General features: G+C 42.5%; 1 protein-coding gene across 2 annotated transcripts in view; it reads left to right on the top strand.

Annotated features, from left to right (window-relative positions):
• ST3GAL3 (ST3 beta-galactoside alpha-2,3-sialyltransferase 3) overlaps window positions 1-24,420 on the top strand; it is a 214,091-nt gene that overhangs the window by 122,581 nt on the left and 67,090 nt on the right. For both annotated transcript variants that reach the window (XM_065914629.1, XM_065914625.1), the window contains one exon: window positions 17,773-17,865. In XM_065914629.1, the coding sequence (XP_065770701.1) occupies window positions 17,773-17,865 (93 nt within the window). The remainder of the gene's footprint in view (window positions 1-17,772; window positions 17,866-24,420) is intronic.

Raw genomic sequence — 24,420 nt, 5'->3', positions numbered from 1 at the left:
CTCATTTCATACAGAATTCTGTGTAAAGATACAAGGATATGGAAGCCAAAACCAACAACTTTTAACCTCCAAAGGCTTGTGAAAACCAAGCCAATCAAGAAAGACCTATAAACATGGGGTAGTCTAAAACACATGTTGAGGCATAGCTTACTATTTCCAGAACATACTGCCAAATTCCCTATGGCTGCAAGGACAAAGTGTTTGTTGAGCACCTACTATATGCCCAGGGCCATACTAGGTACTTTCTGTGTTACCTGTTCCTCAAAACAGCCACTCAGGTGACCTCATCCAGTCTCATGTCGTCTTGTTATTCAGTCCTAAGTTGTGTCTGACTCTTTGTGACCCCGTGGGCTGCAGCCTTCCAGGCTCCTCTGTCCTCCCCTATCTCCTGGAGTTTGCTCAAATTCATATCCATGGAGTCAGTGATGCTATCTAACCATCCTATCATCTGCCATCCCTTCTCTTTTTGCCTTCAGCCTTCCCTAGCATCAGGGTCTTTTTCAACGAGTCAGCTCTGCATCAGGTGGCCAATGTATTGGAGCTTCAGCTTCAGCAACAGTCATTCCAATGAATATTTAGGGTTGATTTTCTTTAGGATTGACTGGTTTGATCTTGCAGTCCAAGGGACTCTCAAGAGTCTTCTCCAGAACCACCTCCTCCAAACCAGAAGTTTGAAAGCATCAGTTCTTCTGTGCTCAGCCTTCTTTATGGTCCAACTCTCATGTCCATACATGACTACTGGAAATACCATAGTTTTGACTGTATGGACCTTTGTTGGCAAAGTGATGTCTCTGCTTTTTAATACACTGTCTAGATTTGTCATCACTTTTCTTCCAAGGAGAAAGCATTGTTCAATTTTATGCTGCAGTCACCATCTGCAGTGATTTTGGAGCCCAAGAAAATAAAATCTGTCACTGCTTCCACTTTTTCTGCTTCTATTTGTCATGAAGTGATGGGACCAGATGCCATGATCTTAGTTTTTTGAATGTTGAGTTTTAAGTCAGCTTTTTCAACTCTCCTCTTTCACACTCATCAAGAGGTTTTTTAGTTCCTCTTCACTTTCTGCCATTAAAGAGGTATTCACCAACACAAGAGATGACTCTATGCATGGACATCATCAGACAGTAAACACCAAGATCAGATTGATTATGTTCTTTGCAGCCAAAGATGGAGAAGCTCTATTCAGTCAGCAAAAACAAGACCTGGAACTGACTGTGGCTCAAATTGTGAGCTCCTTATTGCAAAATTCAGGATTAAATTGAAGACAGTAGGGAATAACGCTAGGCCATTCAGGTATGACTGAAATCCAATCCCTTATGATTATACCATGGAGGTGATGAATAGATTTAAGGGATTAGATCTGGTAGACACACTGCCTGAAGAGCTCATGTCTTACATATCATCTATATGCTGATGACTTCCAGGTTTATAGTTCAATCTCTTCTCTTTCCCCATACCCCACATTCATTTATCCAGTTGCCTCCTTTACTTGAATGTATATTAGGCATGTTACATTTAACATGTCCAGAAAAAACCTCCTGATTCACACCCTCTGCCTCCCAGATCTTGCCTACCCAAGTAAATGGCAACCTCATCCTTCTACTTGTTCAGGTCAAAGATCGAAACATCATATCTTTGACACCAAACTAGTCATCAACAAACCCTATTGGCTTTACCTTAGATACCTCTAGATCCAACCGCTTCTCACTACATCCACCCCTGTTAACTCTGTGCAGGCAGCCGTCACCTCCTCATACCTCACTGTTGCACTGTAGCTGCTCTCCTTACTTTCACGGTTGCCACTCTAAGGTCTACTTGCATACTGAAGCCCAGTGATCCTGCTACAGTGCAAGATAGATCTGGTTACTTCAGTGATCAGAACTCTCTCATGGCTCTTCATTTCTCTTTGAATAAAAGTCAAGAGTTGTTTGACTGTGCTGGGTCTTAGCTGCAGCACACAGGATCTTCAATTTTCATTGCAGCACGAGGACTCTTTAGTTGTAGCATTCAAATTCGCTTAGTTGTGGCATGTAGGATCCAGTTCCCTGACCAGGGTTCGAACCTGGGCCCCCTGCATTGGCAGTGTGGAGTCTTAGCCACTGGACCATGAGGGAAGTCTGAAAGTCAGAGTTTCTACCATGCTCCACCGAGACCCTACAGTTTCAACCACTGATTTCTTACTACTCTTCTTGTTTATTATTCCCTACTGGGCTCCTTGGCTATACCCTGTGCTGTCATGTCTGACTCATTGCAACTCCATGAACAGTAGCCCACCAGGCTCCTCTGTCCATGGGATTTTACCAGCAAGAATACTGGAGTGGGTTGCCATTTCCTCCCCCAGGGATCCTCCTCCTCCAACCCAGGGATCAAACTTAGGTCTCCTGTGTTGGCAGGTGGATTCTTTACTACTGTGCTACCTAGGAAGCCCATACTGGACTCTTTGCTGTTCCTAAAATACTCCCAGGTCAATCTTGGCATTTACTCATTCCTTTGTTTGGGACACTCTTGCAGATACCTACAGAGATTGCACTCTCCCTCACCTCTTCAGACCTTAGCTCAAATGTCCCTTTCTTAGTGAAGTCTCCCCTGACTGTGCCATTTAAAATTATAACCCATCCCCCATTGGCATTCCTATTTCCTTTACTTTGTCATTTTACTCCAGTGTTTATCACTATTGGAAGTCCACTTACTTGTTGATTGTCTCCTCCCACTTAAGGTGTGTGTGTGGGGGAGGGGGGGGAGTTAATTTGTTCACTACTATTTCCTACCACCTAAAACATTGCCTAGTGCTTACTGATTGCTTAATAAATATTTATTGGTTGAATACATAAGTTGGTAGATCACTCTCTGAAATAGGTGGTGTTAAATGAGAAAGTAATCATAGAAGTAATTTCCTTGTGTTCACAGAAGTACAGGTGATAAAGCCAGCATTCAAAATGTTCTCTGCCTGGCTCCAAACATCCTACTTGTCTCACTATTCGACAGAGCTTTCTATTTTTTTTCCCCCAAATTTGCACTGTCAATTTGATCCTAAATTTGAACCACTATATTGTAAACTTTATCAGGGCAGGAACTATGAATGTCCTGCCACAGATCCATTCCCAATGCTAGTATAATGTTTGTGGTGCATAGTAAATATTCAATGAATGTTTGTTAAATCAATTAAAGACAGAGGAAGAAGCTATGAGAAAGAAAATAGTGCCATCTTTAATAACAAAACCCAGATTCCCCCAAGTACCAGTATTGGAAGATTTGGGGGGATGGGAGTGCATGAATGAGGACTCCCCTGCCTTTAATCCTGAGTTTTACCATCTCCTGGAGGGTCTCTCACTTAAGAGCCTGCTTTCACCATCACATTGACTCCAGAGAGCACAGGTTCTCTTTAGTACCTTAAAAAAGAGAGATAATAACAGAAACAACAAAACTTTTCTCTTGGTTTCTCTAAGCAAAGCTAAAAATATTTCACTACAAATTAAATGAGGACAACAGGGAAATAAACCTTGAGAGTAAAAGAAACTCAAAGTAGTCTGGTTTGCAAAATTCAGAGTTCTGTCTCTCCTGTAGACAGCTGAAGCCAGGGCCGTGCTTAGTTCACAGAAGAGCACAGCATTGCAGGACTTGACTGGGTTCTTGGCTTCGTGACTTCTAGGGTGTTTCACAGCTCACTGTTCACACTTCTTGCTAAATGTCTTGATACCTATGTGGTCAAGATCTTAAAAGCCAAATTACCACTTTGTAGCTCATCCAGAGCTCTCAACACGGTGATTCTTAACCTTGACTGAATATTGGAATCACTGGGGGAGCTTAAAAAATTACTGATGCCTGCCTCCTACCCCTTAGATTCTGAAGTCATTGACTTGAGGTGTGACCTAGGCATTGGGACTGTTAAAGCTCCCCATGTGAGTCGAATACTGCTCTAAAAGAGTACATTTCCTGTCTGAGGAACTCTTCACTGTCCCAGGTGAGTGATACCAGAAATAAACTTACCTTTGAGGGGAGGCCCTGCTTGTACATAGGACATGTCTATATACAGTATTTCTCAACCCAGGGCCTTGCCACCCAGAATCCTGGTTTAGTTGATTAGGAATCAGACTCAATTTTAGTCTGATTAGGAGTCAGACTCAAAGATGCCTTTATGTTTAAAAGTTCCACCAGATGATTCTAGCATGTCAGGGTTGAGAACCAGGGTATCACCTTCAAGCCTATCACTATAACCATATCTGAATATGGCTTAATAACTACTGCAGAGTATAGTATTAGTTGTGCTAGGGCAGTCGGATTGTGAGTACGTTGTTTCTTTTGAGCTTACGTTTTCTGTATTGTCCTTATATACCTTTTTAATGAAAAAGTATATTGGGATGTGCCTTCTTTTCTGTAATTAAAAAAAAACTTTCATTATGATCTCTAGGTCTCTAAATACTATTTTCAAAAATCCATTTTATATTAATTTTTGGTTATCAACCCTTTCTCTAGTTTTTGCTTCAGGGTCTTTTAAAATCTGAATCAATTGAAGAGTTTCTTGTACATTCTGTTGGCCTGCTTAAATAGTTCTTCATTATGTATAACTGGAATAAATATTTGTGTAAAAACTTAATATCTGTCTTTTCTGTGCTGTCAAAACTCCCTGATGTCTAAAGATGAGACATGATAAGTCTGGAGGAATGGGCAGACCAAATCATACAAGGGCTTTGGAAGAGACAGTAAGAAGTTTGGGCTTCTTGAAGACAGAAGATGCCATTGAAGTATTTTAAGGAGTTGAAAAACGTAATTAGTTTTTTTTCTTTTTTTCTTTTTTTTTTCCGTAATTAGTTTTGACTTGTAGGAAGATGATTTTGGCTGCAGGAAGGTAGATGGGTTGGAGAGGAGCAGAAATGGAAAGGGAAATAAGACTTATGAGGCCATCATAGGAACAAAGAATAGAAATCAGTAGAGAAAAATCAATAAAATCAAAAGCTGATTCTTTGACAATATTAATAAAATCAATACACCTCTAACCAGGTTAACCAAGAAAAAAAGAGAGAAGACACAAATTAACTAATATCAGAAATGAAAGAGGGATCACCACTACTGATCCCATGGATTTTAAAAGGGTCATAAAGGACTATTGTGAACAACTCTGTGCCTGCAATAGACCAATTCCTTGGAAGACACAAACTACCAAAACTCATGCAAAAGAAATAGATCATCTGAAAAGGCCTGTATCTACCAAGGAAATTGAATCAATAATCAGTAACCTTCCAAAACAAAAACACAGAAAAAAACAGGCTCAGATGGTATCACTGGTGACTTCTGTCCAACAGTTAAGAAAAGATGATACCAATTCTCTACAATCTCTTCCAGAAAAATAGAAGCAGGAGCACTTCCTAACTTGTTTTGTGAAGCCAGCATTACTCTGAAACCAAAACCAGATAAAGTCATTATAAGAAAACTATCTTTCATGAATGTAATGCAAAAATTATCAACATATATTAGCATGTTGAATCTAACAGTGTATAAGAAGAACCATACATCTTAATGAAGTGAGATGTATTCCAGATATACAAGGTTAGTTCAGCATTAGAGTATCAGTTACTGTGTTGCATCACATCAGGCTGCAGAAGAAAAGTCATATGATCATATCTGTAAGATGCGAAAAAGCACTTGATACAATTCAACATCCAGTCATGATTTTAGGAAAAACTCTCAGCCAAATAGGAATAGAAAGAAACTTGCTCAACTAGACAAAAAGCATCTACAAAAGAATCTATACCTAATATCATGCTTGACAATGAGAAACTAGATGTGGTGTTGGTGGTTTAGTCGCTAGATTGTGTTTGACTTCTTTGCGATCCCATGGGCTTGTAGCCTGTGAGGCTGCTCTGTCCATGGAAATTTCCAGGCGAGAATATTGGAGTAGGTTGCCGTTTCCTTCTCCAGGGGATCTTCATGACCCCGGGACTGAACATGTGTCTCCTGCATTGCAGGTGAATTCTTTATCGCTGAGTCACCAGGGGAGCCCTGAGAAACCCAAGTTTGGGGAAAAGACAAGAGTGTCCCTCTTTACTATTCCTGTTCAACATTATGCTGAAAGGTCTAGCTAACAGTAAGGGAAATAAAAGGCATAGATATTAGGAAGGAAGAAATAAAATTGTCTTTGTTCACAAGTGATGTGATTGACTATGTAGAAAATTCCAGAGAATTGGCAAAAAATTCCTGGAACTAATTAGCAGTTAGTTGCAAAGAAGCAGGATACGAGGTTAATATACAAAAGTCAGTTGCTTTCCTGTATACCAGAAATGAACAATTGGAATTTGAAATTAAAACACAATATCATTTATATTGTCACACACGCAAAGAAATATATATAGAAAGATCCAACAATGTTTAGATGTCAGTTCCTCCTAACTTGATCTATAGGTACAACATAATCTCACTTAAAATCCCAGTAAGTTATTTTATGGATAGCAACAAACTTATTTAAAAATACTATTGACCAGAGGATTTTTGCATAAACTAATGCCTGAAGTGTTAATACCGTCTCCAGTCAATAATGTGTTAAAGTTTATATGGAAAGGCAAGCAACCGAGAGTAGTCCACGTAATAACTGATAAAGAAGAACAAAGTTGAAAGACTGATCCTACATTAGAGTTACAATAAAGTTACAGTAGTTAGGACAGCATGGTATTGGCAAAAGAATAGACAAACAGACCAATGGAATAGAGTCCAGAAATAGAAATACACAAATACAGTCAATCGATCTTTGACAGAGGAGCATAGGCAAGTCAATGGAAAAAAAGGATTTTCTTTTCAACCAGTGGTGCTAGCACAATTGGTCATCCATGTGTAGAAACGGAATTTTTCACCTTATACTTTTCATAAAAGTTAACTCAAAATGGAATCTAATAGACGTTAATGTAAATCACAGAACAGATAGAAGGTAACAAGAGAAGATCTATGTGACCTTGGATTTAACAATGAGTTTTTGTATACAAAACCAAAAGTACAATTCATGAAAGAAAAAAATCAGTAACCTGGCTTACCAAAATTAAAAACTTTTGTTCTGTGAAAGAAACTGATAAAAGAATAAAAAAGCAAGCCACGAATTAGAAAAAATACTTGCAAAACACATGTTTAATGAAAGACTTAAATTCAAAAATATACAAAGAGCTCTTAAAACTCAACAATAAGAGGACAAGAAACCCAGTTAGAAATGAGCCAGAGACCTTAATAGATACCTCATCTGACAAGATATACAGAAGGGAAGTAAACATATGAAAAGATGCTCGTATCATGTGTCATTGTTGTTTAGTAGCTAAGTTGTGTTTGACTCTTTTGTGACCCCATGGACTGTAGCCCACCAGTCTCCTCTGTCCATAGGATTTCCCAGGCAAGGATACTGGAATGGATTGCCATGCCCTCCTCCAGGGGATCTTTCCAACCCAGGGATTGAACCCATTTCTCCTGCATTGGCAGGCAGATTCTTTACCACTGAGCCACCAGGGAAACTGCATGTGTCATTAGGGAAATGCAAATTAAAACAAGAATAAAATATCACCACACACCTATTAGAATGCTAAAACCCAAAACACTGACAAAACACTGACACACCAAATGCTGGCAAGGATGTGGAACAACAGGAAGTCTCATTCACTGCTGGCGGGAATGCAGAATGGTTCAGCCATTTTGGCTAGGTGTTATAAAAGCTAAACATCGTCTGGTTGTAGGTGTTTACCCAATTGAGGTGAAAACTTATCTCTGTACAAAAACTGCACAAAAATATTGCAGTATGGCACAAATGTTGCATATTGCTCTAGTTTGTGCAGTAATCAAGGCCTTTTTGTTTAATTACCTTTGAAACATTCTTAATTGCCAACAACTGGGAGGAACTGAGATGGCTTTCATTAGATAAGTGGATAAACAAACTGTAGTACATCCAGATAATGGAATATTATTTGACACTAAAAAGAAATGCACTATCAAGCCATGAGCAGGTATGGAGGAATCTTAAATGTATATTGCTAAATGAAAGAAGCCAGTCTGAGAAGTCTACATACTGCATGGTTTCAACTGTATGACATTCTGGAAAAGGAAAAATTAAAGAGATCAGTAAATACTGTGCTACAGATCTTATGAGATTTAGCCTTCCCATTGAGCTCAAATATGGACTGGCCAGTTGAAGACAAGACCTTGTGTTTGAGATGTTTGCCTCATTTCAGTGGCCCTCCTTCTCTGTTCTCAGGAGCCTCCTGATCTCCCTACCTATAGAGCAGAAGTTTGGAGACAGCCACATGAGTTGGAGAGACTAATTCAAGTAAGAAACATAAAAGAAACAGTTTTTCTCCTCATTAAGTTAGTGAAATTATGATGATAATTCAGGTGATCTAGAAGCAGTAAGGCAATGGCACCCCACTCCAGTACTCTTGCCTGGAAAATCCTATGGACGGAGGAACCTGATAGGCTGCGGTCCATGGGGTAGCTAAGAGTTGGAGACGACTGAGCGACTTCACTTTCACTTTTCACTTTCATGCATTGGAGAAGGACATGGCTACCCACTCCAGTGTTCTTGCCTGGAGAATCCCAGGGACGGGAGAGCCTGGTGGACTGCCATCTATGGGGTCGCACAGAGTTGGACACAACTAAAGTGACTTAGCAGCAGCAGCAGAAACAGTAAAAGTAGAAGTCAAACATAGTAGAAACAGTTACTGACATTTGTATAACCTTTAAAGAATGTTCTGACCTGCATTGTTGCAAGAAACCATTTGATCTTCCCATCAGTCTTATTTATTTTAGCTATGTTAAGAGTTAAGGGAACTGATTATCTCATGCCTGAGGTTACACAACTAGTAAGTATAAGAGTTAGTTACTTAAACTCCAGTCTTTTTACCTTTAAGCCCACTGTTCTTTCTACGAAAGAAAGCAAAGGCTTTGGTGAGAAAAAATGATGGATTTTAAAATCAATTTCCCTTGTCAAGAATGATAATAATAGTTATTGTAGAGTAGGGCTGCTCCAAGGATGTGCGGAAAGTGAAAGTCGCTCAGTTGTGTCCGATTTTTTTGTGACCCCATGGACTATATAGTCCATGGAATTCTCCAGGCCAGAATACTGGACTGGGTAGCCTATCCCTTCTCCAGGGATCTTCTTGACCCAGGAATTGAACCAGGGTCTCCAGCATTGCAGGCAGATTTTTTTTTTTTTTTTTTTTTTTGCAGGCAGATTTTTTACCAGCTGAGATATCAGGGAAGCCCTAGGATGTGCGGAGCCCCAGCTAAATATTTTTGTACGGTCTCTGCTGTATAAACAAGTTGATGGGTCCATCCACTTGAGATGTAATGATTTATTGATGAGAATTTAGAACAACTCAAGAAAGAAGAGATACTTAGGTATATGTTTACTATTGAATCACTGCACCTGAAGGTTCTTTAGAGTATCCAGATACTCTCTCTTTCTGGTTTAGAGACCATCTCATCTTTTTTTTTTTTTTTTGGTCAGGTATGTAATTCCTGACTAATTTCACATCTCCTGTCACTAAAAAAGGCAGCAGTACTGTTATTATTTACAGTGCCAGGACTTTCAGGAACCTGTTTTATAGAAACAATATAGATCTTCTTGTCTCTTCAGTTCTCCAGTTCCCTTTATTTCATGCTGGTTACATCGTTACTCTTGATACCACACTATGTTATCCTGCATGCTGCCCACAAATACTGGCTTCCAGCAACTCTGAAAGTTGTGACTGCACTTTGTTGACAATGACCATAAATGTAAGTCTTAACCAGAGTATGCAGGGGAAATGTGCATTGTAATTAGTTTTGTGGCCATGTTAAATTCACCATATGTAACTACCAAGACTGAATCATGATGTAGAAACTCCAAACAGACCAATTAGGAGCAAGGAGACTGAATCAGTACTCAGAAGCCTCCCAGCAAACAAGAGTCCAGAACCAGATGGCTTCACTGGTGAATTCTGCCAAACATTTAAAGATCTAATGCCAACCCTTCTCTAACTTTTCTAAAAAATGGAAGAGGAGGGAACACTTTCAAACTCATTTTATGAGGCTAGCACTATCCTGATACCAAAATCAGACAAAGACACTACAAGAAAAGAAAATTACATGCCAGTATCTTTGATGAACATAGATGTAAAAATCCTCAACAAAATTGCAGCAAACTGAATTCAGCAGTATGTTAGAAGAATCATACACTGTGATTATTCCAGGGATACAAGGATGATGCAACATCCATAAATCAATTGATGTGATACACCACATTAATAAAATGAAGGGAAGCATCATATGATCATCTCAGTAGATGCAAAAGAAGCATTTGACAAAATTTAACATCCATTCATAATAAAAGCTCTCAACAAAGTGAGTATAGAAGGAACGTAACTCAACATAATAAAGGCCATGTATGATAAGCCCACAGATAACATCATACTCCATGGTAAAAAAGCTGAGTCTTTCCTCTGAGATCAGGAATGAGACAAAGATGTCCACTCTTGCCACTTTTTTTCCATCACAGTACCAGAAGTCCTAGCCAAAACAGTTAGGCAAGAAAAAGAAATAAAAGGCATCCAAATTGAAAAGGAGAAAGTAAAACTGTCTATATTTACAGATGACTTAACATTCCTAAAGATTCCACCAAAAATAAAAACAAACCTGTTAGAAGTATTTAAAAAATTCAGTAAAGTTGCAGGATACAAAATCAATATATTAAAACCAACTGTGTTTCTAGACACTAATGATGAACTATCAGAAAGAGAAATTAAGAAAACAATCCCATATACAATTGCATCAAAAAGAATAAAATACCTCAGAATAAATTTAGTTGAGACGAAAGACTTTACACTGAAAACTATAAGACACTGATGAAAGAAACTGAATAAGATTTAAATAAAGGGAACAATATTTCATACTGATGGATTGGAAGAATTAATACTGTTAAAATGTCCATAGTATCCAAAACAACCTACAGATTCAATGTAATCCCTACCAAAGTTTGTCATTTGAAATTTTATAGAACAGCACATCTTCTAACCATGCTTCTCTTGGTTTCTCTTAGCCCCACATGCCTGGATCTAAGGGCTATTCTGCCTCAGAGGATTACTGTAAAGCTATATTAGGTAATTAGGTCAACTGTCTTGTGCATGGTTTATGTTCAATAAATGCTAATTCTTCTGTTCTTTTCACTACCACCCAGAAAGACTGTGCATTTTTAAGTGAAGTGGAGAAAAAAGGGATTTCCCAGGTGGCACAGTGGTAAAGAATCCGATGCCAATTCAGGAGACACACGAGATGCAGATTGGATCCCTGGGTCGGGAAGATCCCCTGGAGCAGGAAATGGCAACCCACTCCAGTATTCTTGCTTGAAAATCCCAAGGACAGAGGAGCCTGGCGGGCTATAGTCCATGGGGTTGCAAAGAGTCAGACCTGACTGAATGACTAAACACACACACACACAACACACACATGTAGAAACAAAATTGGAGATTCCTGGTGGAGAGTCTTGGTGAGAACTACCTGTATAGCTCAAGCTAAAAGCATTTGCAAGAGCTTCCTGGAAAGCATCCTCTCAGCCAAAATGAAGTAAAGTACAGGGCCTTGGAAACAAAGAGAAACTGCAGCAATGTCAGCTCCAGAATCACTGATCAGAGAGCAGAATGGCTGATTTGTTGAGAAGATATTGCAATGCCCAGTAACAGGAGCTGAGAGGCAGGGCCTCCAGAGCCGAGAAATACCCTAAATTCCAGATGGCACAGATCAAGCAGTCCCTGTTCTCTTAAAGAGACATGAGACAGTGCCGCCAAGTTGATCATAGATCGCTCTAAGTGGGCAACACTGTATAGAAGCCCAGGTCTGCAGTGGAGTTCACAAAGAGCAAAGGGCCAGTGATGCCCAGGGCAGGACGGATCGGCACACCCCAAATGTGGGTGAATGAAAAGACTGATGATAATTCAAGAAGGGCCAGCAGACCTGTAGTCACAGAGGGAGAGGCAGTCAGAGGAGAAGGAAATTATCCTGAGGGAGAAAGCTCTGTATCTTGGAGCTTGAAAGGATCTTTGGCAGTGTTCAACTTTCTTACATAAAAGTTATTTCAGGAAAAAGAAAATGAAAATGTTTAGTGACAGTCTAGGATTACTATAGCTAACCTAAGCTGCTTCTGCCGTTTCCCAAATCATGTCATTGTTGCAGAGGCGTCTCTCTACTCGTTGGAAAAGTGCTTCTTCATCCAGAAGGCTTGGGAGGAAAGACGTGAAGAAGCAGTGGCGGGATGAGCTCTGTGCTGAGGACTCTTTCCTGTGTGTTCATCATGCCAGCCCTCTCAATGCAGTCATACCGTGGCTGGCTACCTTAACTAAGTTGCTACGTTTGCTTGATGAGAAGCTAATACTTGTTAATTATGGTTTGTCAGGCTGTGTGCTGGGTGTGTTACATTTGTGGTCTTCATTTCATTCTCACAATCAGTTCTTTGAACTGCTTCTAGTAAACCAGCTCAACGACCCCATGGACTGTAGCCTGCCAGGCTCCTCAGTCCATGGAATTTTCCAGGCGAGAGTACTGGAGTAGGTTGCCATTTCCTTCTCCAGGGGATCTCCCCAACCCAGGGATCGAACCCGGGTCTCCCACACTGCAGGCAGACACTTTACCAGGTGAGCCCCCAGGGAAGCCCATGGAAGGAGTAAGGGGGCACAATAAGGGGCTGCTCTGAGTTCAGTCTTTTCTGAGACATTCTAGAAATTAGGCCATTGGTCATGAGATGCCAATCACTGATCTATAGAATCCTAACCCTCAAAGTTCACTCTTCCTTTTGTCCATCCCCACCCCACCTCACCCCCACCCTTCCTGTCAGTTCACCTTCCAAGTCAAGGTAACCAACTGAGTTCAGTCCAACAAACACTTTGCTGGGCACTCATACTCTCGGTGCCACGCATGGTACTTTGTGATGTGCACTATGCTCAGATTTCATGGTCTGGGAGAGAGAGATGTCTAAATGGATAGTGATTCTTCAGGGAAACAAGTGCTAGGCCGCATTTCCATCCTAGACATCCTTGTATCTCTAGTCCCAGGCCAGCATCTAGCACACAACAGCAGCAAGACTGTTACAGTTAGCATGTACCAAGGGAGAGGGTGAACTATGTGCCAGGCATTGCACTAAACACTCTGTTCTCAGTGTAATCCTCACCACACTTTTATGAAGAGTTAGTGTAATTCCAGTTTTAAAGATGTGGAAATTAAGTGACAGAGCAGTTAAATAACATGCCCAGCTAGTAAGTGGCGGAGCCAGGATATAAGCCCAAGCAGAGTGACTCTGTTGCCTCTGAGTGTCTGCTGAGTGACTGAGTGAATGAGAGGACAGAAGGGCAGGAGGTGGGAAAGAGAGAGTGAGAATGTGGGAACCGGTGAGCAAGGTCAGGTGAGTGTCAGTGCTAGGTAAAATGAGGGCCACAGGCATGGGAGGCTGGTTCTGCTTGGCAGGGGAAGCCATCACAAAAGGTTTCACGAAGGAAGTGGTGCTTAATTGAATGTTCAAGAGAAACAGGTGGTCACTGGCTAGGGCAGGGCAGGGTGGACAGAGCTGAGCCAGCCCTTCTACTTTCCCCCTCTCACCTTCTCCAAGACTTCTCCAACGGTCCCACCTCTACTGCCCCATGCATGAGTTTTCCTCTTATTCTAACCAGCTTATATGCATACTAAAGATTTTCCTAACCTCAAAAAAAATCTTTCCCTGCACTTTCCCTCCAGCTATTGCCCCATTTATTTGTCTCCCTTTATAACAAAACTTCTAAAAATAGAAGTCTATTATTCCCTAGTTCGAATTCTGTTTTCTCTTAAACCCAATGAGATCAGCATTTCACCCGCACTTCAGTGAAACAGCTCTACTCAAGGTCAAGAGTAACCCCTGCATTGGCAGATCCAGCCATCAATCCTATGGCCACCTCCTCCCAGGCCCCGCACAGTGTTCGATGCAGTTGGTCCCTGCATCCTCTGTGAGACCCTTCCTTCCTTTGGCAACTGAGACATCACACTCTCTCCTGGTTATTTTTCCATTTCAGGCGTGGCTTCTTTCAGCCTTTTGCCATGCTCCTCCTCACCTCCCGAATGTTGATCGTGAAAATGCACATGGTGATCAAGGGCACTCTCCCACTGGAAATCATTTAGGACTCTCTCCAGGACAGAATCCACACTTGGGCCCAGTATTCGAAGCCTGCACCATCTTGCTGCCTGCCTCTGCCACCTCACCTTTCATGAAGTATTTGTTTGGCGCTCTGGAGATCAGTCAGCCCCTCCAGATGTCCTTTCTCACCACATCCTCCAAGATCCCTGGGAATTGAGTGGTTCCCATTTGCAGATGAAGAAGCTGAGAATCAGATTGTCCTTCCTTTGCCCAGGGTTACACGGCTTGCAGTGTCCTTTGTGAAAGTTTCTAATTCCAGGTCCTGTGTTCTTCCCACTTACAACCCGTTTGTTATCTGACCTGATTTCTTAAACTTGGTGCTTCTCAGTGAAGCAGAGGCATGGAAGTCTGGTTCCTTCTTTTAGGTGCCAACCTCTCCATCTGGATCTCCTCTGAAGAGCGCAGTGATTTACACTCTTCACCCCAGGCGCTTGGTAGTCACGTTTGCAGGACAATGGGTGCTCTTACTGGTCCAAATGCTAAAATCTCCCCAAATGAAAGGCCAGCTGCAGAGCACAAGAAGAACAAGGGTTGAATGATTTGATCAGACATCTGTGGGGGCCTCCTGGCATTTGGAGTGTGAGCGCCTTAGAGAAACTAACCATTCTGGCCCCGAGGGAGTTGGAGACAGTTAATCTTGGTGGTTCTGACTGCTTGCTGCCCCAGAGGTCCCAGCCTACTGCATGACTCAGAGTCCCCAACACTCCCCCTATTCTTCTCTCACTGGGATAGTTGGGAGGCCATTTCCAAGGCATTTTAATTTGGTAATAACTTGACATGGCCTGCTATGCTTAGGGCTGTGTGATTTAGAAGTTGCTGTTGCTTTCTCAGTGAGGGAGTTGGTTTTGAGCTGCTCCATCCGGGATATCTGACTGCCCTGCATAGCCATGGGAGGAGCCTTTCCTGTTGGCTTCTGGCTTCCCATGCTCCTGCTTGTCTGGGCTTTTTCTTCTCCATTGTGGATTGCCTGAGTGCACAGACCCTGGACTATTCCATAACCCAGTTCTTTTTTTTTTTTTTAATTTTTAAAAATTGTTATGCAACTTTGAGAGATTACTTCCCACTTATGCTTATTACAAAATATTGACTATGTTCCTTGTGTTGTACAATACATCCATGAACCAGTCTTACACCCTGTAGTTGGTACCCACTCTCCCACCCATTTTGCCCATCCACACCCTTCTGTCTGGTAACCACTAGTTTGTTCTCTATACCTGTGAGTCTGCTTGTTTTTCGTTATATTCCCTAGTTTGTTGTATTTTTTAGATTCCACATAAACATGATATCATACAGGATTTGTGTTCCTCTCTCTGACTTATTTGACTTAGCATCATGCCCTCCAGGTCCACCTATGTTGCTGCATATCCACAGCCCTGATCCTTGAGGAACTTCGCCAGAAGTTGATGGTGTTTATTAGAGAGGAAGGATGTGGCCCAAGGTTTGGCTGTTGTTGTACATGCATTTCTGCAAGGCACTGTGTTAAAGGGGCAATGGCCATCCATCTTTCCTTTGCATTGTGGGACTTTCTGGAATTCAGAAAGACCATAGGAACCCACAATAAAAGGCAGGCAAGGGGATGGGAGGCTATGAGGAACTCTTAATGCCTCACTGAATGTTACACACTGCCAGAGAGCTTCTCTACCCCATCTCCAGCTGCACTGACCGCCTGTGCTGTCCCCGGACTCTGTGATGGCACTGACCGGGATCCACACCAGCGAGGGCAGAGTACTGTTAAGAGCTCCTGCACTCTGTCAGAGAAAGATAGGTTCAGATAGTATCCACCACTTACTAGTTGTATGACCTTGAGCAAGTCTCTTCATCTTTCTGAGCTTCTATGTAAATTAATAACAGCACCTACTCACTTGACTATTGAGAAGAATAATTGAAGAAATCTGTAATGTTTCGGTCATTGTGCCTAGTCCAGAAGTTTCTGGTAGGTTCAGTAATTGCACTGAAGTTTATGTTTCATTTCTGAAATACAGTTGTTTCCATAAGAAAATAATGTTATGTAAATTCTCATGTTAAATCCTTGACCTTTTTTTGCCTGCCAAATAAAGGCCCAACTCCGACTTGTTACTCAGCATTTGTATTTGCATCTCAGGCTTTAAATTTCATTGTTAGGGAAGACTAAGAAAATGTAGATTTCTAGAAGAAAATGCATGTAGATATAGATGAGTTTGTCTAAATTCAATGAGCAGTGGCTCTGTATAAGGCCCTGGGCCAGGATCACAGGGCTGAGTGAATCACACATGATACACGCTAGGCAGTGGCATCATGGTTTCTGGCTGTCCTGTACAGGCACCAGCCACCCCCACCCCACACCCACCACACCCCTGTCCCTGCAGAAGGCAGCCCCAGGGGAAGACTTGCCGCAGGGCCCTGGCACCGCAGAGCAGCTGGGCATCAGTGTGCTGGCAGCTGGCCCAAGGGTGGAGGCGGGGGAGGTTGGGGCTGGGAACTGGCCCGCAGCCAGAGCTCCCTCAGGTGCCCCAGCACGCAGGGCCTCTGGCCCAGCAGTCACGGAATGGGTCCTGTTCTTCCGCTGTGGTTTTCTCTAGACTGCACTGAGCAGGGTTTGGGGAGGCAGGGCAGTGACTCCAGCCCCATGTTGAACCCATAGAGATATTGAAGACCAGAGAGGTGAGATGACTTGACTACAGTCACACAGCAACAGATCCAGGGCTAGAACTCACAAGTCTTCTGAAAAATAGTCAGCGCTCTCTGACTTGTGGACTCCTGAGATTGCCTTATTTCCAGTCCAAGTGCAGTGAGACTGTCAGTGACATTTCCTTCAGAAAATCGTTGGGGTCTTCTGCCCATTCTCTGTCCAAGGAACTGGGGGTACAGGGTTAAATCAGACCCTGACTTTGGGAATTCACAGTGCCATGGCAGAGACCTTCTACCAACAGTTGTAGTTCAGTACGGCAAGTGCCGAGGGGGGCAAGCATGTAATGTGGGTGGCGGCGGATGGACAATAAGCACAGAGGAGGCACTTAGCCCAATCTGGGGGTCTGGGAGTTACTCCCAGTGAAACTGACATCTGAGCTGAGTTGTGAAGGACCAGGAGGCGAGAGGAAGAACATTCCAGGCAGAGGGAATAGGATAGCAGGAGAGCATACTCAAGGAAACCCCCCGACATATATATGATGTGTATTCAGGGCATTGAGTACTTCCCACTGGCTGAACCATAGTATGTGTGACAGAATAAAGGCAGAAGAGGCTGGACGTGTAGAAACATTCAAGAAGGTTGAAAGGGCTGTGCCTATGATTTTATCAAAGCCTGGGAGCTTACTCCTCAGGTCTCCAGGGCTCCGCTCTCCTGTCTGGGAGCCTGGATGGAGTTCCTGATTTCCTTGCAACCAGGCTACTGCGAAGAATCTATTCGAAATCCAGTGAGTTCCTTTCACCAAATTCCACAGAAGGGCCTTGCTTGTTTATCTCCTTATTCCTTTAGAATGTCCTGGCTCCTCCCCTCCACCCACCTCTGGAAGCTTGGTGTGGAAAAGGGACTGAAGTGCTGATTGTAGGAAACGAAGCTTGATTCAAGGTTTAAACACAAACAGCTCTTCATGAAATAGTAACCACTGCCCAGCAAGCTGACTCTCCCTCTCTCCCCACAGGCCTGCAGAGTTAGCCACCAAGTACGCAAACTTTTCAGAGGGAACCTGCAAGCCTGGCTATGCTTCGGCCTTGATGACTGCCATCTTTCCCCGGTAAGTGCTGTGGTTTCTTCCCATCACCTGGCTAGTCTGGTCCATGGCCCAGGACTCAGACCCACCTGCCCCTGGTAGCAAGTGGTGTGCTCCTGAGAAAGCGAGAGTCTGTGATGCCTTCTCTCCTGCATCCTTGAGTCTGTGGGTGCCTGAAAGGACTTTGGTTTTGGTTGGCTTCTACCCCAGTCCTACTCTCGGCCCTGGCTACACCTTACCCCATCCTCCTCTCCAAGCTTGTACCTGCCAGCACAGCTTGTTTCTGCAGAGGAGAAAGAGGAGGTAGGACCTATGTGCTCCCCCTAGGAAACCAGGTATCCAGAGGCAGCCAGACAGTGCTCCGCAGCACAGAAGCTCATAGTCCTTTTTAGAAGCTAGGACCTGGCTTTGGGGAGGCATGTACAAATAAAGCAGGAAATAAAGCAGAGGAGTTTCTGAGGCTGGCTGTTTTGGCACCTTCCCTCTCTGTCCGTTTGGCGTCCTGGAGTTCTGATTTCCTTGATTGCAGGCTGCTGAAAGAAGCCCTGCCAAACCCTGGGAGATCCTTTCACCAAATTCCCCTAAGAGGCCTTGCTTGCTTATCTGCCTTTTCCTTTTGGGTTTTCTTTCCTGAAGCCTCGGTGTGGAAAAGAGCCTAATGTGCTGTGATCATCTTGTCTGCGGTCTGAGTGCAGTGAGACCCTTGGGGTTGTTTCACTCCTTCAGAGAGCTTTAGGAGTATCTGACTCGAGGGGCCGTGGGAGGGGCTGCTCAGGACCTCTGGGAGTCAAGGTGTAGCACTCAGAGCACCGGAGGAGCCCTTGGGGTGGCCTCTGGGAGTGGGCTCTGCTCACTAGGGGAAGGCTATGCACCCCATCCCTTAGAGGCTGAGGTTAGGGCACACAACGTCCTTGCCCAGGAATGCTGACAGACAGCTTGCCCAACAGCAGATCCAGGATATTTGGATTTTACAGACCCTTTCTTTCCTAACGTAAGCCATTCAAGCTTAGCTCCTTGTATAAAATGGGGGCTCTGCTGGCTGAATATCTGGTGTTCAGATAGAGATCTTCATCCAGGCTCTGCCTTCTGACTTGATTCCAGTATTTTGCTTCCCCCAGCTATTTACTGAGCACTTTTTCAGGGTCTGGCAGTATGTTCCATATTCTTAGATGGGTTTTCTCAGACCTGCATGGCTCAGGCCCCTGGGCCAGACACCTATGAGTTTTCCTTGACCTGTATGTGGATTTTATAATTGAAAGTAATACAAGCACATGGGGAAAAGAACTCAACAGTACAAAAGAGTATATACTTCCACTCCACACCCCGGAGACAACCAATATACCATAAAAAGGAACAGACTGTATTTATTGTCCTGTGTCTTGCTTTTTATGCCTAACAATATATCTTAGAGATTATCCTGTTATCAGCATATATGGATTCATCTTATATTCTAAATGGTTGCATAATATATAATTGTTTGGAGGTATCACAATTTTATTAAAAATTCACTGAAGTTTAATTTATATACAGTAAAAATTGCTTATTAGTATAGTTGTATGAGTTTTGATAACACCTTTGTGCAACTACCATAGCAATCAATAGAATATTTCCATCATCACCTCCAAATATTCTTTCATGCTTCTTTGCAGTTAACCCCCACCTTGACTCCCAGGCCTCAACAACCACTGTCCCTGTAGTATTTGCAGAATGTCATATAAATGGATCACATAGTAGCCTTTTTTTTTTTTTATATATAGTAGCCTTTTGAGTCTGCCTCTTTTGTTTGGTATAATGCATTTGAGATTCAAGCATATGTGTAGTAGTTGTTTGTTTCTTTTTATTGCTGAATAGTATTTCATTATACAGGCATAACATTTTATGTTGTTTATCTATTCAGCAGTCAAAAGGGTTAATTCCAGTTTTTAGCTATTATAAATAAAGCCAGTATAAACATTTGTGTAGAGGATGTATGCTTCACTTTGTGAGAATTTGTCAAACTGTTTTCCAAAGTGATTATATCCTTTTGCTTTCCTGCCAGCAAAGCATGAGGATTTTAATTGCTTTACATCCCTGATATCAATCTTTTTTATTTTAGCTGTCCTAGTAGGTTGAGAGGAAGGATCTGTGGAATGATCCTGTGGAAGGATCATTATTATTATTATTATTATTTTGGGGGGAGCTTCCCTTGTAGCTCAGTTGGTAAAGAATCTTCCTGCAGTGCAGGAGACCTGGGTTCGATCCCTGGGTTGGGAAGATCCCCTGGAGAAGGAAATGGCAACCCACTCCAGTATCCTTGCCTGGAAAATCTCATGGACAGAGGAGCCTGGTGGGCTGCAATCCATGGGGTCACAAAGAGTCGGGCACGACTGAGCGACTAACACTTACTTACTTACACTAGTAGGTTCAGAGCGGTATCTCACTATGATTTTAATTTGTATTTTACTAATGACTAATGATGTTGAGTCAGACTTGCCTGTGAGCATCCAGGAGTCTCTGGGAAGGGCATGGATTGACAGTGACCTGCCATGGGGTTAGGGGCACTGAATACAACAGTTCTGAGAGCCTCGGGGTATGCTGGCATAAGTCCTTTTGAAGGAGGTAGCCATTACCCCTACCATAGTTTGGCCTCAGGGAAGGAACTACAGGGAGGGACCACAGTCCCACCCATCAACAGAAAATTGGATTAAAGATTTACTGAGTATGGCCCTGCCTATCAGAGCTGGGCTTCCCAGGTGGTGCTAGTGGTAAAGAACCCACCTGTCAATGCAAGAGATACAAGAGACAAGGGTTCAATCCCTGGGTCAGGAAGATCCCCTGGAAGAGGGCACGGCAACCCACCCCAGTATTCTTGCCTGGAGAATCCCATGGACAGAGGAGTCTGGCGGGCTACAGTTCATAGGGTCACAAAGAGTCGGACACGCCTGAAGTGACTTGGCACATCAGAGCAAGACCAGATTCCCCCCCAGCCAGTCCCTCGCACCAGGAAGCTTCCACAAGCCTCTTACTCTCAACATTTCAGAGGGCAAACAGAACAAAAACCACAATCACAGAAAACTAACCAAACTGATCCCATGGATCACAGCCTTGTCCTATGCAGTGAAACTATGAGCCATGCCATGTAGGGTCACTCAAGATGGACGGGTCATGGTGGAAAGTTCTGACAAAATGTAGTCCACTGGAGAAGGGAATGGCAAACCACTTCAGTGTTCTTACCTGGAGAACTCCATAAACAGTATGAAAAGGCAAAAATGATATGACCCTGAAAGATGAACTCCCCAGGTTGGTAGGTGCCCAGTGCTACTCGAGAAGAGTGGAGAAATAGCTCCAGAAGGAATGAAGAGGCTGAGCCAAAGTGAAAACAGCGCCCAGTTGTGGATGTGACTGGTGATGGAAGTAAAGTCTGATTCTGTAGAGAACAATATTGCATAGGAACCTAAAATGTTAGGTCCATGAGTCAAGGTAAATTGAACATAGTCAAGCAGGAGATGGCAAGAATGAACATCAACATTTTAGGAATCAGTGAACTAAAATGGACTGGAATGGGTGAATTTAATTCAGATAACCATTGTATCTACTACTGTGGGCAAGAATCCCTTAGAAGAAATGGAGTAGCCCTCATAGTCAACAAAAGAGTCCAAAATGCAGTACTTGGGTGCCATCTCAAAAATGACAGAATGATCTCTGTTTGTTTCCAAGGCAAACCATTCAATATCACAGTAAACCAAGTCTATGCCCCAACCACTAATGCTGAAAAACCTGAAGTTGAACGGTTCTATGAAGACCTACAAGACCTCCTAAAACTAATACCCAAGAAAAATGTCCTTTTCATCATAGGGAATTGGAATGCAAAAGTAGGATGTCAAGAGATACATGGAGTAACAGGCAAGTTTGGCCTTGGAGTACAGAATGAAGCAGGGCAAAGGCTAATAGAGCTTTGCCAAGAGAACACAATGGTCATAGCAAACACCCTCTTCCAGCAACATAAGAGAAGACTCTACACATGGACATCACCAGATGGTCAATACTGAAATCCAACTGATTATGTTCTTTGCCGCCGAAGATGGAGAAGTTCTATACAGTCAGCAAAAAACAAGACCAGGAGCTGACTGTGGCTCAGATCATGAATTCCTTATTGCAAATTCAGACTTGAGTTGAAGAAAGTAGGGGAAACCACTAGACCATTCAGATATGACCTAAATCAAATCCCTTATGATTATACAGTGGAAGTGACAAGTAGATTTAAGGGATTAGATCTGATAGACAGAGTGAGTGCCTGAAGAACTATGGATGGAGGTTTGTAATATTGTACAGGAGGCTGTGATCAAAACCATGCCCAAGAAAAAGAAATTCAAAAGGCAAAGTGGTTGTCTGAGGAGGCCTTACAAATAGCTGAGAAAAGAAGAAAAGTAAAAGGCAAAGAAAAAAGGAAAGATATACCCATTTGAATGCAGAATTCCAAAGAATAGCAAGGACAGATAAGAAAACCTTCCTAAGTGATCAGTGTAAAGAAGTAGAGGAAAAAATAAAATGAGAAAGACTAGAGATATCTTCAAGAAAATTAGAGATACCAAGGGAACATTTCATGCAAAGATGGGCACCAAAACGGAAAGAAATGGTATGACCTAACAGAAGCAGAGGATATTAAGAAGAGGTGGCAAGAATACACAGAAGAATTGTACAAAAAAGATTTTCATGACCCAGAATCACAGTGGTGTGATCACTCACCTAGAGCCAGACCTCCTGGAATGCGAAGTCAAATGGGCCTTAGGAAGCATCACTACAAAGTTAGTGGAGGTGATGGAATTCCAGTTGAGCTATTTCAAATCCTAAAAGATGATGCTGTGAAAGTGCTGCACTCAATATGCCAGCAAATTTGGAAAACTCAGCATTGGCCACAGGACTGGAAAAGGTCAGTTTTCATTCCAGTCCCAAAGAAAGGCAATGCCAAACAATGTTCAAACTACTCCACAATTGCACTCATCTCACACACTAATAAAGTAGTGCTCAAAGTTCTCCAAGTGAGGCTTCAGTAGTACGTGAACCGAGAACTTCCAGATGTTCAAGCTGGATTTAGAAAAGGCAGAGGAACTAGAGATCAAGTTGCCAAGATCTACTGGGTCATTGAAAAAGCCAGAGAGTCCCAGAAAAACATCTACTTCTGCTCTTTTGACTATGCCAAAGCCTTTGCACTGTGTGGATAACAATAAACTGTGGAAAATTCTGAAGGAGATGGGAATACCAGACCACCTTTCCTGCCTCCTGAGAAATCTGTATGCAGGTCAAGAATCAACAGTTAGAACCCACATGGAACAATGGACTGATTCCAAATTGGGAGAGGAGTACATTCAGGCTGTATATTGTCACCCTGCTTATTTAACTTATATGGAGAGTACATCATGTGAAATGCTGGACTGGATGAAACACAAGCTAGAATCAAGATTGCCAGGAGAAATATCAATAACCTCAGATATACAGATGACACCACCCTTATGGCAGAAAGTGAAGAAGAACTAAAGAGCCTCTTGGTGAAAGTGAAAGAGGAGAGTGAAAATGCTGGCTTAAAACACAACATTCAAAAAATGAAGATCATGACACCTGGTCCCATCACTTCATGGCAAATAGATGGGGAAACAATGGAACCAGTGAGAGACTTTATTTTCCTGGGCTCCAAAATTACTGCAGAGGGTGACTGCAGCCATGAAATTAAAAGATGCTTGCTCCTTGGAAGAAAAGCTATGACAAACCTAGAGAGCATATTAAAAGGCAGAGACATCACTTTGCCAACAGAGGTCCGTCTAGTCAAAGCTATGGTTTTTCCAGTAGTCATGTATGGATGTGAGAATTCTACCATAAAGAAAGCTGAGTGCCAAAGAATTGATGCTTTTGAACTGTGGTGTTGGAGAAGACTCTTGAGAGTCCCTTGGATAGCAAGGAGATCAAACCAGTCAATTCTAAAGGAAATCAATCCTGAATAGTCATTGGAAGGACTGATGTTGAAGCTGAAGCTCCAATACTCTGGCCATCTGATGCATCAAACTGACTCATTGGAAAAGACCCTGATGGATAAGGTTGAAGGCAGGAGGAGAGGGAGATGACAGAGGATGAGATGGTTGGATGGCATCACCGACTCCATGGACATGAGTTTGAGCAAGCTCCAGGAGTTGGTAATGGACAGGGAAGCCTGGCATGCTGCTGCCATCCATGGGGTCGCAAAGAGTCGGACACAACTGAACAACTGAATTGAACTGACTTTTTCCTTTGTGTAGATGCATATTTCTATTTGTTCTTTTGCTTTTGCTTGAAGAGTGTCTTTTAACATTACTTATGAGGAAAATCTAATGGCAATGAAATCTATCAGCTTTGGTTTCTCTGATCAAGTCTTTATTGTACCTTCAGCTTCAATAAGTTGTTTTTGACTGTGTATACAATTCTAGGTTGACAATTTCACAAACACATACACAGTACTTTAAAGATATAACTCCATTTTCTTTTGACTTGTATAGTTTCTATGTCTTCTGTCATTGTCACCTTTTTTTTGCTTTGTATGTAACGTTTCTCTTTTCCTCTGGCTACTTTTTT

The sequence above is a fragment of the Muntiacus reevesi genome, chromosome 1, assembly GCF_963930625.1.
Source record: "Muntiacus reevesi chromosome 1, mMunRee1.1, whole genome shotgun sequence".
Lineage (NCBI taxonomy): Eukaryota > Metazoa > Chordata > Mammalia > Artiodactyla > Cervidae > Muntiacus > Muntiacus reevesi.
Note: the sequence above shows the minus strand (reverse complement) of the source record. Positions and strands in the feature narration are given on the sequence as shown.